This window comes from Vespa mandarinia, chromosome 10 (assembly GCF_050613455.1).
Source record: "Vespa mandarinia isolate Hongniang chromosome 10, ASM5061345v1, whole genome shotgun sequence".
Classification (NCBI taxonomy): Eukaryota; Metazoa; Arthropoda; class Insecta; order Hymenoptera; family Vespidae; genus Vespa; species Vespa mandarinia.
The window spans coordinates 4,476,428-4,495,000 of record NC_140819.1 but is presented as its reverse complement, the minus strand read 5'-3'; the positions used below and the strand labels follow the sequence as shown (position 1 = coordinate 4,495,000).

The 18,573-nt window shown below is 34.2% G+C and overlaps 1 protein-coding gene and 1 non-coding gene across 3 annotated transcripts in view; one reads left to right on the top strand and one right to left on the bottom strand.

Annotated features, from left to right (window-relative positions):
* ss (aryl hydrocarbon receptor spineless) overlaps window positions 1-18,573 on the bottom strand; it is a 126,621-nt gene extending 108,048 nt beyond the window's left edge. For both annotated transcript variants that reach the window (XM_085659740.1, XM_035876724.2), the window contains exon 1: window positions 18,217-18,573. In XM_085659740.1, the coding sequence (XP_085515866.1) occupies window positions 18,217-18,338 (122 nt within the window). In that variant the 5' untranslated portion in view covers window positions 18,339-18,573. The remainder of the gene's footprint in view (window positions 1-18,216) is intronic.
* TRNAD-GUC (transfer RNA aspartic acid (anticodon GUC)) lies at window positions 3,246-3,317 on the top strand. Its single transcript has one exon. It is a non-coding gene; the product is annotated as a tRNA-Asp (tRNA).

Genomic DNA, 18,573 nt, shown 5'->3' with positions numbered 1-18,573 from the left:
GCACGAAGGATATCATCTAAAGAACACACTCGTTTCTACTTCTCCGTATTATTTTTTTCTTCTTCTTTTCTTTTTTTTTTTTTTAAATATCTTTTATATGTTTTTTTTTTTCTTGCCCCCGTTAACAACCCCAGAAGTTAACGCTCCGAAGGCATACTCAGAGAACAAACTTCGCGAATCGTGACCATCTATCCCAACTTCCGGTAGATGATGGGATCTATCTCTTTTTTGTCATCGTTTCGTCTCCCTTTTCTCTCATTTTAACGTGATCCTTTAACCGTTCAAAAACTATACGTAACAACGTATGTATATAAAAAGGCCCCGGTACTTTTTATTAATCGTACAGATATTTATCGGTCTTTAACGAAGGGACCACAAGCCAATTAATGAAACGATGCGCCTGTCTACATACGCCAAGTGCCACACCTGCGTGTCTCTAATTTTCACATAAAACGCGTCTTATAGTTCACATCATGGTATATTAAGAGGAATCTCACTGAATATACGATTACTTAATGTGCGATATCTCGTCATTATATTATGATGTTCTCTCATTTTACGTATTCGTCTTACTTTTCTTTCTTTTTCTTTTTCTTTTTCTTTTTTTTTCCTTTTTTTTTTTTTTTGTATAATCATTAGAGAAAGAAATGAAAAGAATGAAAAGAAAAAAGAAAATGCTCCAAAACTAAAAAATTATTAGCTATTAACGTAAAAGAGGAGAGATAGAGTGTATTAATTTGTAATTGAACGTTCTTATTTGTCTTTAAACCTCATACTCGACGGATAAAGTTTTAAACGATTAAGTAAAAAAAAAAAAAACGTGATTACGATACAAGTACTTATTTAGATATATCTAGGTCCTTTTTTTACAAGATGGATGCAAAAAAAAATGTATAAAAAAATAAAAATGAAAAGATTACTCTAAGGGTTGATTTATAAAAGGTATAAAACTTGTGTGAAGAAATTAGCAAAAATATAGAAATGCATTCATTAATAATATTTTGTTTGACGAATGCATGAAAGAAAAATTAATATGTTATGGAAAATGAAAAGAGAAAAGAAAAAAAAACGTCTATTCACATTACACTTTTCTGCGAGATAATTAACTTGGGTTTTTTTTACGGTTGCGTAAAAGTGAGTAAAAGTAAGTAAAAGTAAGTAAAACGTGTTAAGAAAACTACGTGTAATAGTGAATCGTAATCAAAAAAAAAAAAAAGAACCAGTGTTAAAAAAGATTCAGATGTAGAAAATATTTGTTAATGATTTTCTCAAAAAAAAAAAAAAAAAAAAAAAAAAAAAAAAAAAAAAAAAAAAATAGTAAGATATTGTACTTTCTCCTATTTGTTTCCGTTTTAGATCGATCGATAAAAAATAAAGAAATAAAAAAATAAAGAAATAGAGAGAAAAAAAATAGAAAAAAATCTCCCTTAATACAATCCTTCCTTCGTCCTAAAAGAAAAAGAAAAAGAAAAAAAGAAAATTGAGAAGATCGCACACCTTTACATTTCCTTTGCCTGTTAGATCATCGATTGATGGGGGGAAAAAAAGAAAAAAGAAAAAAAAAAAGAAAACAAAAAAAGAAAAGAAAAGAAAAAATACTAAAAAAGAAAAAACAATAAAAAATAAAAGAAAATAAATAAATTGATACAAAAATAATGAAATAATTAATGAAAAATTAAGAAAAAAAAAAAAAAAGAAAAAAAAGAAAAGAAAAAAATCTCCTGTAATATCAAGCCCAACGTAGTTTCTAAAAGCACGTCGGGCGATCTAGCTTGTCATTATTTTGAGTAGATTTATCAAACGGGCGCGGCAAACAGAACGGTGAGTAATTTGTACTACTCCTTTTTCTCGACTTCTCATTCCCCCTGGAGAGAATGCGGATGGTTTTCTGTGTGCTTTATGCGAATGTCTATAGACCGACATGGCCGCGGCGGCGGCGGCGGCGGCGACGGCAGCGGCGGTGGCGATGGAGGCGGCAGTGGCGGTGGTTGGGGTTAGAGGGTGCGCGGATGTGGCAGTGGCCACGTTTTTCGTGGTAGTCACTTCTTTCGTGTCACGTGCTGAAGAGAGGTGTCACGTAAGTTCCTACGAACGTGATTAATGAAAATAAGTCAGCTATCACATGGCACACCCTTAGCTTGACGCTCCATGTTATAACCATCCCCCCGTTTCTCTCATTCCGTCTCTCTCTCTCTCTCTCTCGCTGTTTCTCTCTTTCTAACAATCCGGTTCTTTAGGAAAAAAGGAATATTCTGACTTCGATAAATGTCACCATTAAAAGCAATCACAGGTAATCCGATAATCAAAAAGGCGAGCTCTTTCCTTTTTCAACTTAGTAATAGGTGGTGTATAAGCGATAAATCATTTGCATGCAATAATCCTTATGTTCTTTTTTCTTCTACTTTTTCCTACTTTTTTTTTTTTTTTTTTTTTTAATATGAAAATAATAAACTTTCTATAATGTTACGTATAACTTTTAAGTTACACACACACACACACACACACACACACACACACATATGCATACCTACATATTTGTATGCTTGTATGCTCATGCCTGTATGCTTTTCAAGTTCTTTGTTTTTTTCTCCTTTCAATTTTTACATTCTTATTTTTCATTTCTTTTATTTTTCCTTTATTTCTCATATTTTTCTTTCTTTTTTGTTTCCCCCATTCTCGTTATGTTCGAATTCTTTTATTTTTTATTTATTTTCCTTTTTCTTCTTTTTTTTTTGTTTTTTTTTTGTTCATTCCTTTTTACGTTCAAACATTTTTGTAAGTAAATTAGGAAAAATAAATGTGACATCATTACAATTGTGTTATTAATAAAAGAACAGATAAAAAGATAATATATACTATAATATTTAATATATATAATCCTTCTTCCATCGCTATAATATATACTGATAATAGTGAGGTCAGTTTGAAATATAAAAAAATATTGAAACATTAAAAAATATTAATAGAGTTGTAAAAGACTTAACGTAAAATATAAAATAAGACGACATTATATATAATTAATTATGAATATAAGAGAGAGAGAGAGAGAGAGCGCTCGTAAAAATCGGGTAGTAAATTTTTAACGGTTGTAAATATCATTGCAAGTATAGTAATTTGTATATATCGAATATCGTTTAGGTTCTTATACTTTGGCGATTAAATAATGTAAGAAATTTTACATTGTAAGAGAAAATTATATAGCGAGGTACTTATCAATGATATATAAAATGACTCTTATATGAAAATCCTCGTTAGTATAGTGGTTAGTATCCCCGCCTGTCACGCGGGAGACCGGGGTTCGATTCCCCGACGGGGAGGATTAATTTTTTTTTTCTTTTTCTTTTTATTTATTTATACATAATATTTAAAAACAATTTAAAAATTTGCATATAATTATTAATTTTATATACATTTACTTCTTTTTGTTGTTAACTTTTATCTTTAAAACATGGCGTCTAAGTATCGTTCCATAAATCTTCTATACAGATATATGTATTATATATATATATAAAACGATTGCATAATTTTCTTTACTTCAATATTTTCCATCCACATTTAATATCTCAATTGTTTAAGGATTTAATCTAACAAATTTTCACATAATAGTTCTTATAGCATTAAATATCATCGAATATAATTCGATTGTTAGAAACTGCAATAAGTATTCGTTGATATCGTAAGTTTTAATAATCGATCCATATATTATTATTATATTTGTTTCATTCTTTCTATTTTAATTATTTAAATCTATTTTAAATTATTACATCGTTAATTTACGTTGTATTAAATCACAACGTTGAATTAAATCACAAATTTTCTAATCATTATTATATTATATTTATTTTATATTTATTTATTTGAAACTTCATTCAATTTTCATTAGTTATATATTTTTCCAAACGACAAAACGTCTATAAAAAAAAGGATCGTTCTTAAATGTATTAAATTCTAGACAATAAATTATCGTAATCTTATTTAAACACGTTTAATACAACAAATGATAAGGGAGCACCCAACGGATGACGGGCCCGTATTCGACTTTTCATTTAAATCGTTGTAATTATTTTATATGATATAAAACATAAAATGCTTCATAATATCATTAGCTGATATATAATTATCATATAAATGCGTATAATTTAATTTCAATATTATGCGGGTCATACGTGATTCAAGAGACCTGAATTTGCAGTCACGTGAAAATAATCCGACAAGGTGGGTGTTAACTTTTATCGAAAAATTTTTTTTACGAAATGACAAAATGGTCTCGAAGGAAAGAGAGAAAGAAGGAAAAAAGGATAGAAAAAAGGAACAAAAAATGGCATAGGCGAAAGGAGTGAACGGAAGGATAATCAAATATAAAAAGCCAACATCATAAATTTGTGTCGTTTTTCCGGGCGAAAGCACACACACACACACACACACATACGCGCACGCGCACACACACATATATACCTATACACTTATACATCCATATACGTAAAATGTATAACACTATATATGTATACCTATATATAATAACATACATGCGCACACAGGGAGACTGGTATAAACACAAGCGCGTAAAACAGCGACGCGTGAAATACGGCTTGAGTATTAATATGCCCTAGCTCGGAAATAAATCCTCTTTTACCGAGACGACGAGGTTGAATTTCCATATCTACGACTCCGCCATGCGAAATATTTTGCCCCCCTTTTTGCGATCTTGGATACATGCGAGATCGAAAGAGACGAAGTCAGAAAGATAGGGAGAGAAGGAGAAAAAAAAGAAAAAAAAAAAAGAAAAAGAAAGAAAGGTAAAGAAAGAATAATACAACAAAGAAAATGTATGTATGTATGTATGTATGTAAGTAAATAAGTAAGTAAGTAGACGAGAAAAAAGGTGTAATTGTACCTAAAAAAGAGAAAGATTAAAGGTAGTTTTGCGTCACTTCTGAGTTGGCATGAGAAAAATGTATGAAAAATTTTCGACATTTTTTGGGTATAGTCAATGAACGGGAGCGCCGAGAGCAGAGCAATCGTGAAAACGTAAACGAGACGGCGAAGGTCGTTAGAATCTTTCGTAATTACCGAGCTGGATTAAATTAGTACCCCCGAGGTTTCGCGTGTCCGCTAATGGCTTTAACTATTTGTAAATGTAATCATGGAACCGCATGCACACCGCATCTACACACGAATATATACACATATATATATATATATATATATATAGATATATATACATCTATATCTATATATCTATATATATATATATATATTTATATGTAAATTACACTAATCTACGCCTACGTTCTACTCTTCCTCCTTTATCCTTCATTTGTGTTTTTCTACATCCGCAGTCTACGTCAAATCAAACATTTATAAGAATGTATATATATATATATATATGTATATATATATATATGTGTGTGTGTATACATATAATAGGTACCTGTACGTTTTAGATATAGATTTGACAAAATTATGAAAACATTGCGAATATTTCTCCTATTTAATATTCAAACTCACATAAGATTGAATAATTAAACTCGATAAATTTATAGATACATATTTATATTATAAGTTAACGAAAAGAAAATCTTTTGAGCATGCAACATCGATTTCAAATATAAATATACGAAAGTATATGGCAGGTGTTCGAGTATAGTGGATTTAGCTTGCATATTCATTGGTTTCTCTCTTATCGCTCTTATATTATCACTGCGTGCTTAATTGACTTCAAGATTCCCTCATTAGCGCTAATGAGTTAATTCGAAAAGTGATCGAACGAACGTATGTATATATGTAATGTAAGAAAGTTCAAAACTAGCATGTCGCAGTGTATACTAAACGTCCATATACCTTTGCATGCATACATACATACATACATACGTATGTAACATAATCGTGCTATTACAATCGTGTAATGAATTCGAAGGAAGGTCACCTAAATGATACATACATACATACATACATACATACATACATACATACATACATACATACATACATACATACATACATACATACATACATACATACATACATACATACATACATACATACATATACATACATATATATATATACATATATAAATATATTTATATATATCAAAGAAACCACATGATATTAAGAATTTCGTAGTAATAGCGATTTAGTTTCAAGATTGTAAACGTTTACATCGTAGCGCGACGGACATATAATATATCTATTCGCTAAATAGATATATATATATATTCTCCTGTCAGATCTTGATCAGGTAAACTAATCGAATTAATCTTTACGATACATTGCATTACGTTACGTTACGTTAAGTTACGTTACGTTACGTTACGTTTTACGTTAAATCAAACACTTGTTCGAGATATGAGAATAAAGTCTTTTATATAGTCGAGAAACGATATAGAGTACCTATCTAAGTTAACCCATCTACCTATGTACCTACTTAACCCTTACGTAAAGGAGAAAAAAGAAAAAGAAAAAGAAAAAGAAAAAAAAACACAAGAAAAAAAAAGAGGAAAAAGAAAGAGAAATGCAGGAAAGGAGTGAAAAAGTTTGCTAGTAAATATAATACTCCATTTGTAATCGTCGGTAAGGCATGTATATATATATATGTGTAGTTTAAAAAATTGATGTCTCACTTTCGATTGAACGTATATACACATACATACGTACTTAGGTAAGTACTTAAGTACATAGGTAAATAAGTATTACGTGATGTTTTATTCGTGTGGACGAAAAACGATCTCTCGGAGTAAAGTAGGCGTGAAGTTGGTTAATTCGTCCGAGAGCTTTAAGAAAAAAAAAAAAAAAAAAAAAAAAAAAAGAAAAAGAAAAAGAAAAAAAGAAAAAAAGAAAAAGAAAGTTCTTCTACGCCAACGCGAATTTGTACATCGCGCACGAAAGAAATCGTTGCTTCTTTAGGACAACCAACTTTAGTAAGAAAAACAACAACAACAACAATAATAATAGCAACAACGACGACGACGACGACGACGACGATAACAACAAAATCGTGTAAGTATAGTACTAGATCGGTGATATTTATTATTTAAGGAAGCTATAGTATCACGGAGATATAGATAGTCAGAACGTTTTATTATCGGTTATATTTACTACAGCTGCCACAAGCGCCAATATGTATGGTCCGTCGTAATGATATCATTATGATTTCACGTCGAACCTAAGCGATAAGAAGTTAGTACGCGTCCAAAGCACTTTCATAGTCTATTCGCAAAACAAATAGTATATACCTAGTAGAAACGCGGAACGTGAGCGCGCGAGAAAAAGAGAAAGAAAGAAAGAAAAACAGAGAGAAAGAGAGAGAGAGAGAGAGAGAGAGAAAGATAGAAAGAAAAATAGAGAGAGAGAGAGAGAGATAGAAAGAAAAATAGAGAGAGAGAGAGAGAGAGAAAGAGAGTAATTCCGATGTCTAGACGAGTAAGAAACTTTCCAAGTGCGAGCACACGCGAGCGATGTAAAGAATCGCGGAATTCGACGATTCTATAATGTTCACCATAGAATATCTGCGTCTGTGTGTATGTGCTCATTTGTGTATTACATATACGCAAGTAAATATGTATGTATACATACAGATATATATATATATATATATATATATATATATATATATATATATATAGGTATATTAAGTGTAAGCAAGTAAGTAAGTGAGTAAGTAAGTAAGTAAGTAAGTAACATAACTACGTAAAAAGAAGACAGACGAATAGTAGTTGGTAACGTGAAGGAAAAATGAACGATCGAAGTTCGAGCCAATAACAAGAACAACAACGAACGACAAGGCATTCGTGTCTTGTACCTACCTAATCCCTCCCTTTCCAAGTTCGCACGTGTACTCCTTTATTGTTCTTTACACGTGTACAGAGGAAGGCGGAGAGACAAGGACAGACAGAGACATACATACATACATACACACATACATACATACATACATACATACATACATACATACATACATACATACACACACATATAGTTAGTGAATCGAAATCAAGCGACAGTGTGGGACGCACGAAAGCGATAGAGACGAGTAACCACTTAGCTGCTTGCTCCAGTACATCCTTTCATACTTTATCTCCAACTTTTCTCGCTTCCCGCATCTTGTTAATAGTCGCATTTATTATCTAACTTAACTGGCTTATTAAGATTTCGTCGCATTCGATTTGATAGTCTTTAGAAATATTAGAAGATATATATATATATATATATATATATATATATATATGTTTGCGTGTGTGTATGTATGTATGTATATATATATATATATATGTATATATGTATGTATGTATGTATGTATGTGCATATATACATGTATTAATTATCTTAAATTTGCAAGTTACCTGTCGTAATACATTAAGTAAATACTTACGAATTAAATCAATATGGCTCCGGTAAAATGGCCGTCGTCTTTAATCAACGGATACCAATGATCGAACTAAAAGTGATCGTAAATCGAAATAATAATAATCGACATCGCGTAATGTTGGATGAGTTTTTTTTTGGGTTTCTTTTTCTTTTTTTTCCTTTTTTTTTCTTTTTTTTTCTTTTTTTTTCCTTTTTTTTTTTTCTTTTTCTTTCATATTTTGATAAATCGTTCATTCCCCGAGACTAATCTATTTCGACGCGGATCGTCGCTCACGTTTAAAACTTCCACATCGATCGAACACCTTCGTTCGGACCGGGAGACCGGACGTATCCAATTGGCGGAGCCGTGCACCGAATGGTAGTAGAGAAAACGAGCATACATCCGCCATCTTGGAAAACAGTGAGGGGCAACGACGCGTTAGTTTGATATCATACAATTTGCACCGTTTATATCGTCGGTAAGTAAGTCAAAAGATGTAAAAATCCCGACTAAAGGGAAAATAAAAATTAAGAAAAAGAAAAAGAAAAAAGAAAGAAAAGAATATATATATATATATATATAATTATGATATATATACATATTCTATATAATATATATGTATATATATTGTATGTATAAAATATCAAATAGCTTGATATGGTATTGAAATAAGTTACTTCCATGATAGTAACTACTATTTCAAGGAACATTTCCAGTTTATCGGATGAATACTGAAATCCTTTGGATTTCTCGAAAAAGAGAGAACTCTAGGCGGGAAAACTTCTAAAATGGCAACACTGGATCGGTCACATCGCGAGCGAGCGCAAATACACATACACACATACATACATACATACATACATACATACACATACATACGTACATACATAAATATATATATATATATATACACACACTCATACATACCACGGATACGACTATCAGGTTGCAAACCGCGTCTACCGATTATTCTTAAAAGTAAACGATTTTTCAAACGAGTAGCATCGATCACTGAGTTGAGCGATAAAGGTACCCTACAGGATATTGCTATACGATGCTAAAACTTATGGATGAACGAACGTCATCGTCATCGATCGGAGTTGTGCTCGTCGTTGCGAAATATATCTATGTTGATACGTAAATATGTAAATTTGGGATAGAATCTGTTTTTACTAATTCGCGATAGTGAGAGAAAGAGAAAGAGAGACAAAGAGAGAGAGAGAGAAAGAGAGAGAGAGATAGCGCGCGCAAGAAAGAGAGAGAGAGAGAGAGAAAGAGATAGAGAGAGAGACGAAACTCGATCGCAGACGTGTAATCTTCGAAGCTAACCTCTAGGCAAGCTAATAATATACTACTGATCAGTTCGACATATAACCTTACTATCCATGAAAAGAAAAAGCGCGCGAAAACGTATAGGGTAGCGCTATATTTTTTTTGTTTCCTTCAGTTTCTCTTTTTTTTTTCTTTTCTTTTCTTTCTTTTTTCGGATCAAATTTCCAAATCCAAACTCACCCGCGCAAAACTAAAGCGAATACTATGTTAAAAACCGTAAATATACGACGATAGAGAGAGAGAGAGAGAGAGAGAGAGAGAGAGAGAGATCTATCTTACGAATCCCTCGGACAAATTGATTTTTAACCATACTTCCGATACGTAATTCTCGTAATTCGGTAATTCGTAATGGCTTCGGGCAAATTCGAAAGAACCATCGAGCGTCCGTCCATCCCGTCCGTCTTATATTCGTTTACCCGATGCAGAAGAAAATGAAAAGTCGATGTGAAAGCGCGTAGACGATGATGAAGCCGGAATTGTCAGGTATACCCTGTCTTTACACGGCGCTGCGGACCGCCCCGCGAGCATTAGCTCTATCTTTGCGCCGCCCAATTTTGCGTTGCTTGAAATGCAAATTCTGCCGAAACGAGCGGATAGCGAAATGACGGGATGCAACGAGGAACCTGACGTTGAGGATTCTGACGCCTACCTTCAATTTTTCTTTGTCTGTCTCTCTCTCTCTCTCTCTCTCTCTCTCCCTCTCTCTCTCTCTTTCTCTCTTTTTCTCTCTTTCTCTATTTCTTTCTATGCATCGCTTATAAAAATTTGAATTTTATTTCGCAATAAAAAAAAAAAAAGAAAAAAAAGAAAATCAGGATTTCATTGAAATTATCTCAAAGCGTTAACATTGAAATGTCATTTGAATTTTCATTATTACCTTAATGGACGCTGATAGATACGATCTTCTCTCTCTCTCTCTCTCTCTCTCTCTCTCTCTCTCTCTCTCTTTCTCATCTTCCTCCTTCTCTTTCTCTGTCGTTAAAAATTAATAAGAAGGAAAAAAAAAAAACTCGGCGTGGATATCGCACGGAAAAAAACAAAGAAAGAGAGAAGGAGACAGAGAGAGAGACGGACGAAACTAAAGCAAATCAAGAAGCCAAAGTCGAAACAAATCGCACCAAGCGTGGACGTATGTGCGCAGCTGCATTAGAGACTCCGTCGAGTTTGTCAGTCCGTCAGTCCGTTCGTCCGTTTGTCCGTCCATCCGTCCAACTGTCCGTCCGTCCATCCGTCCTTTCGTCCTGCCTGCCTTCTTTACAACGGCTCGTCTATAATTACGATCATCAAGCCCCTCGTGTATCCCGCGGTGAGAAAAACGGATGCTTGAAAAAAGCAAATGACAGAGTCTAGTGACGTAATGACAATGAGATATACCCTGGAACTCCTGCCACCGGAAGTATATATGTTGTATCTACGTATCTAAGTACCTACTTACTACCTGTGACTCTCTCTAATCGAGGACCAAACGTCTATGTCACTCTTAATCCCCCTGCCCCCCCCCCGCTCCCTCCCCCCTCCTCCTCCTCCTCCTCTTCTTCTCTCGTCCATTTCTTAATGAAAAAGGAGGAACGAATAAATTATCCTGAACGACATGATTAATTATCGACCTTCGAAAATTATGAGAAAACGATCGAACACGATACATGAGAAGTTTATACTGTCTACTTTCATAGAGACTTTCGTCTCTTAATTTCTTTTTTTCTTCCTTTTTTATTTTTCCTTTTCCTTTTTTGTTTTTTCTTCTTCTTCTTCTTTTTTTTTTTTTTTTTTTTTTTTTTTAGAGAAAGAGGACTTTAAAGAAAAAAAAGAGAGAGAGAAAGAGAAAAGAACGAAAATAAAAGGAAGAAAAGGAGAAGATAGATAGAGAGAGATTGTGTGTGTGTGTGTGTGTATATATGAGAGAGATAGAGAGAGAGAGAGAGAGAGATCTTGGCCGAATGCGATCGAGCGCGCGCGCGCGCGCGCTCAACAAACAAATCGAGACTAATAAGAGTTTGATTCATGGTGGGGGCGAACTGGAGGGGGCCAATACATAAAAATAAGATAAATTTTACACTTCGTTGGTGATGAATGGCGGGATGAATTATTGAATAGTTAAACACACAGCGCCATACCGGTCCTGCTTGCCTCGAGTCCGGGCCCCAAATCCGGATGAGATACATCGTTGCCAACCGACACACAGGGCCGCCTCTTTCCGAATGAAATTTCAAAGACTACAAAAATTATCACTTCTTCAGCGACGTGTGATCGCGAATAAAAGGTTCAACGTTGATATTAACCACCCCCAGGCCCCCACCTCCTTCCCTAATCCCATCCCCATAAGAATTTAAATGGATTTCGATGAGATTCTCATTCACGTTTTTAACTATTGTCATTTATCGAAAAGTCTCAGACGAATGATTTTCACGTTCTAATGATTTATTATAATCAATAGTTTTATGGTTTATCTCATCTTTTTAATATAATCGAAAATTTTACGATCACCGGGATTCTATTGATTATTTTTTATCTATAAACCTGATGAATGTACATACATATGAATATGTTATAAACATTCGAAGAAAATCGAACTCGTTTCTTCTTTCTCTTCAAGTTCTCTCTTTCTCTCTCTCTCTCTCTCTCTCTCTCTCTCTCTCTCTCTCTCTTTCTTTCTTTCTTTCTCGTTTGAAGGATCCTTCGATACCTACTATTGAGTTCTCTGTTCGAGCAACGGCTGCCTAAGAGGCTCCTCCGTTCCTGGAGCATAAATTCACCTGCACATTTCACTTCGTTATGGCTCTATTCACGTTGCCGTAACCACGAGGACGGATATTTCTTGCTGTGAGGCCCATTCAGCACTCCTCTGGAACGCCGAAAAGATCGAACGCACCACCGTTCAACTCAAAACGTTTTTACACTTTCATAGCCAGTGCATATCCGTTAATATCTAACGATTGTCCTATTAATCGACAATCGTTCTATATCAAATAATAAATGCGCGATTAGAGGCTTTGTTGAGGATGAAGAAGAAAGGAAGAAAGAAAAGAGAAAAGAAAAAAAAAAGAAAAAATAATAAAGGATAAAACGAAAGAATGGCGCCTCGCGTCATTTCCTTTTTTTTTTTTTCTTTTTTTTTTTCTTGTTTTTTTCACGAAAAAAAAAAAAACAACTATTTGTTCGTCATTTAAACGCATTGAAATATGCGACATTTGCGCTGATATAAGATCTTGTATGTTTTTTATGAAGTATTGGATAATTCGATTTCGTTGAGAATTCCAACGTGTTTGTCGTAAGCGTATTATATTTCCTTAGAATGGAGAAGGGTTAAGGTGGGAAGATGGTGGGGAGGGCGGGGGCGGGGAGAGGAATCTTCATTTCGGAAGCAGTAACGTAAACGCACAGGTATAAACATAATGGAGCACCAATCATAATTGGATACGAGGTGTTAAATCTGTTTGGAACGGCGGGTTACGGGAGTTATGACTCTTCCGCGAGTAATGGTCTTGTCGCGAATCGGCTATATGCCTGTACACGGGGCGAAACGCATCGTGGCTCTGACTAACGTAAGGCGAGTCTATTAAATTACAGGCTGCAACGTTGCAACGTGGAAAGAGTAGGTAAATTATATCCTCGATTAATACCGAGAATGAAATTCTTCTCCTCTCGTACCTTCCTGCGACATATTTTTTTTTCTTCCTTTCTTTTCTTCCTCTTTTTTCTTTTTTCTTTTTTCTTTTTTCTTTTTTCTTCTTTCATTTTTTCATTTTTTTTTTTCTTCTTTTGAGAGAGTAACAAAGAAAAGAGAGAGAGAGAGAGAGAGAGAGAGAAAGAAAAAGGAAAACAAAAAAAGTGGGCCGAGGAGAAGTAAGCAAAAAAGAGGGAAAAGGGAAAAAAGAAAAGAAAGAAAGAAATAGATGAAAAAAAAAAGTGTCACCGATCGTAAACAATTATGTACATGAATGATCGCTTGCTCCTTCGAGATAATATAATTAAAATAATAATAATAATAATAATAATAATAATAATAATAATAATAATAATAATAATAATAATAATAATAACAACAATGGGTACAAGATCATTTTGCGTAACGCCATCGGCGGTTGGCGACAGTGAACGATTTTATTTTTTTATTTATTTTATTTTTTTTTTTTTATTTTTTTTTTTTTGAAAATCGATATGAGCACGGCGAACCGTAATATGTATCTTATGGTAAGCGTATAACAGCAGCAAGTTCGGTTTAAGCGAGGCTAACGTCTTTGGAAGCAGGTTCATTACAAGGCTATAAACTCACGTTATAAGGTCATAAGGATGCACGGCAATTACTTAAGAACTAATCAGCCAAAACGTGGTCGACCGCGCGTCCATGGAACGAGAATGATCGGGCTACTACGCTGCGCCTCAAGAGTTTTAAGTGCTCTCTCGTTTTAATGACTCGAAATACCATCCAACGATAGATATACAATTTCAATTGGCTCATTGGAACCTTAAAACCCTTCGAAATTAACCGGAAAATTATGTTTATCTATGTATCCATTAGGATATTGAAGAAATTTCAGAAAGAAAAAGATTTAAATGGACAAATGCATGGGATTGGACGACGTGATCGATCGCGAAAAGATATTTTCAATGGAAATATGATAAATTTCAATATGTCCGACTTTAATCGAAGTTAAAGTACGTGCGACGTAAAATGATAATAAAATTGATAATTTAAAGGATAAAGATTGGAACATCGATGGAGAAGAAAGCGGGAGTAGGTAGTCGAGGATGGGGATAGGGGGAGGGGGGCATGAAGGAGGGGAGGGGAGAGGAGAGGGTGGAGTGATAGGAAAAAGGAAATTAAAGAAAATAGTATTTGCAAGGTAGATTAACGAATCGTTTCGACGATCACAGAAAATTGGAATTAAAGTTAAGGGCCCTCGTCGTTTCTCGTGCCGTCGTCCCTTGTAAGATCGAGAAGGGCGAACGAGAGCGAAGCTGACAGTCGAACGAGAGTCAAGATCAAGAGAGAGACTGACTAAAGTATAATCAGCTTTCGACTGAGTCCGCGGCCGCGTGTAATAACAGTAATCCCTTGGTTCGCCGGTAATTTAGCCGTTCGTTCAAAAACTCCAAATTATAGAAGCTGCTGTCATTAGGCAACGGCAAGAGCGCGGCGTGCATCGCAAGGCAACTTCTTCCTCGAACCATCGAAAATTTTAGGGAAACTCTGGTGTTGCCCTCGTTACAACCAAATACCGCGGGATCGTTAAAGATAAATCTTCCTTCATTGTCATTCGCAACGAAAAGAAAAAGGAAGAAAGAAAAATTAGAAGAAGAAGAAGAAGAAGAAAAAAACGAAACGTTTCCTATCCACAATTTTTTCTTCTATATTCTGCAATTGAATCCGTATTTCTTTTCTTTTTCTTTTCACCCTCTCTCCCTCTCTCTCTCTCTCTCTCTCTCGGTCTTTATCTCTTCTTTCTTTCTTCTTCTTTTCTCTCTTTTTGTTTTTTTTTTTTTTTTACCTAACGAATTTCTCGCAAGAAAGATCAAATATTGTGTTCCTCGTTGACGGGAAAATCACTAGTCTATCCTTTCGAAAAGGGCAAACGTTTCGATCGAAGTTCCTTATGGCCCCAGGGTAAGAACTCCTTCTAAGATCGACGCCTCGATGTAAAACGAAGGGAACAGAGGAAGCAAAAGATGAATCAGTGATGTAGAAATGCCTCGAGGCATTTCCCCCATTGGATGGAATACGTCTGGACTATCTCTTCTTCCCTTTCTTCTTTAGCGTATCAAACGAAAGCCGAAGTATAAGGTAAAAGAAGAGAGAAAAAGGATCAACGATCCGTTGCCTTTAGAGTACCTACACCTCCAAAGACCGTTTAAAACTCCATTACGATCCTTCGTGATCCTTGAGAGATCACGAACTAGAGCTCTCTTTACGAATGTATCCTCGACAGGATAACTTCTTAAACGAGATAACCATCCTTTGGAACGATTCTTTGACGTAGTCAAATTTATAAAAAGAAAAAAAAAAAGAAAAAAAGAAAGAAAAAAGTTCCAATCATAGGTAAACAAATAAGCAAGCAAATAAGTACTTACTTAGGTCTATAAGTAGCTAAGTATGTAGTTTACGTGCGTTGATGGTTACTTGTTAATTCTACTCACTATGTTCGTGAAATAAAATAGAAATATTTCGAATAATGAATTCGATGTAACATCATTGATTTGTTCTTATTATTACGAATGAAGTTTATAAAATTGTTATTATTAATAAAACAAGATCGATCTTTTCTTTTGGCTATTAAGAAAATAAATTTTGTTCAATTAAATCGAAACTGATTTAAAAAAAATTATTATATTTAAATTATTTTTCGATCGAAATGTCTTCTCTTCTTATATATATACATATATATATATATATATATATATATATATATATATATATATAGATATATATAACTGATTTAAAACTGATTTAAAAAAAATTATTATATTTAAATTATTTTTCGATCGAAATGTCTTCTCTTCTTATATATATATATATATATATATATATATATATATATATATAATCGTCCCCTCCCTCCCGTTTTGATATCTCGACAGTTTCGAAAAGAGGAGTGGGGGGCGGGGGCGGCGGGGAAAGAAAAAAAAAATAAAGAAAAGAGAGGGGAGAAAGAGGCAAACATAGAACCAAGGTGGAAAAATTTCTAGAAAATTTATTCCAACGTTTAATTTCCCATTCCTTCGTAATCAAGCGCGCATTATGTTGCCGTCGGCTTAACTTTAGTATCCGACTCTACACGAACGTATCTTCTTTCGTTCGATACGCACGAGGGTGTACGTGTAATTCCTTCGATTTATAAAGCACGTGCTTTCGTTCTACCGACCGTACGAGAAGCACGTGTTTGCACGAACGTAGAGTAAGTAAACGTATGTATGATAACAATAAATATAAAAGGAAGATAATAATAAACCGACGAGAAAGACGATGGGTAGATATCGTTGCTAAAGGATTAAAGGATTTTACTCGACCTGCCGTAGATTACTTGAATTTCTCAAACGACAATTATCACGCGAGTAAATTTCTACGACGTTCGAGAGGAGAGAAGAAGAGGAAAAAAGGAAAAGAAAAAGAAAAAGAGAAAAAAAAAAGACATTTAGATAGGGAACATTTAAAATCGTCAGGTTCGTCAATTAATTTTATATATATATATATATATATATAAAAAAGGAAAAAAAATGTTCGACTCAATCAAACATCGTCGTCAAATCGAGAAGACTTATCCCTTTTCAAAAATATTATAGCGCGTGTATATGTGTGTTCGTGGTGCGCGCGCACGCCCGACAGTCAACTTCCAAGAGATTTTCATAAATTTTAACTAAGAAAATTTTGTTAAGAAAATACTACGTAATATCCTTTTTTTTTTTCTTCTTTTTCCTTTAAAATTATTGTTTATCTCAGTAAGATAATGTTTATTAAAAGAAAACGAAAAAAATATTTGTGATTGATAGTATTGATGCTCGATCAAAGTAATAAGGTTTAATAATAATTAAACAAATGTATATATATATATATATATGTGTGTGTGTGTGTGTGAGTACATAGACATTAAATAATAAATATTAAAAAACGTAAGTTCGTCGATTGATTCTGAATGTCGTTCAGAATTAATAATTGGAAGTTGTCCTTAAAAAAAAAAAAAAAAAAAAAAAAGAAGAAAAAGAAAGAAGATAAATAAATAAATAAATAAATAAATAAATAAATAAATAAAGAGAAAGAATTAAAAAAAATCATGTAGATAGTGAATACCTAGCGTATGTTAGTCGTTGTCGATTAACGACTGTCTAATGTCTTTAGAAACGTCTCTAAATGGATACAATTACCTATCTACGCGCGAGCAGTCGAGCTCTCTCTTCCATTAACACCTTCGAAGTCACGCATGATTTATGCAGACGATCACGATACTCGGTGCTATCGTCCCTTCGAACGATTAAACTGCACGTGAGTAGCCGGTATCATTCTTGGTTTCATTGACACGATTGCTATACTGCTCTGACTATAACTATAGTTTGTAAAACTGAATTGATGGGAAGGGGAAGGAGGGATAAAAAGAAAAAAAAAATAAATAAATAAATAAAAAAATAAAAAATGAAAACGATTAGTTCCGATGAATCCTTGAATTGGAACGACATTTATATTTATGTGTATTGCACGTTACTATGGTTTTTACGTTTCTCTATGAATTAGTATGATTATCAAAGGATAATCATTTGTTCTTTACTCATTTAAACTTATCTAATCTCTTTATTCTATATACGTGATGGTGCATTATAACGCATTAAAACAAAAAAAAAAAAAAAAAAAAACAAAAAAAAAGGAAGAAGAAAAAGAAGAAAAAAAAAGAGAAAAATAAGAAGGAAAAAAAAAGAAAAATCGATATTTCAAAGACCAATACGAACGTTATGACGAATCACTTTATCCATTTTTCCCTCTCCCCCTCCCGAACATTTCTCGATTAATTAGAGATATTAGTACGCACATTAGTGCGTTAAAGATTACAAACCTCTTGCCATTACGTCGTCTTCTTTTGGTAGCATAGACGGTCCCAAGTTGGCTCATGGCGACAGGATTATTAGGGCCCGACGCCGATGTCGGAGTCGGCACAGGTGCTGACGTTGGTGTCATCGTGGTATCAACGACATGTGATTGTGAGTGTTGCTGCGACGTAGAAAGTGGGAGCGTTGATCCCGTGGGATAACATGCCGCTGCTGCTGCAGCCGCCGCTGCCGCTGCCGCCGCAGCCGCAGCCGCAGCCGTCGCGTAATCCGTCGGCGGTGCAAGGGATGTTCCGGGTGGTCCACAGACGTTTATCAGGCTAGGTGCCGTGACACCACCACCACCTACACCACCTCCTACACCA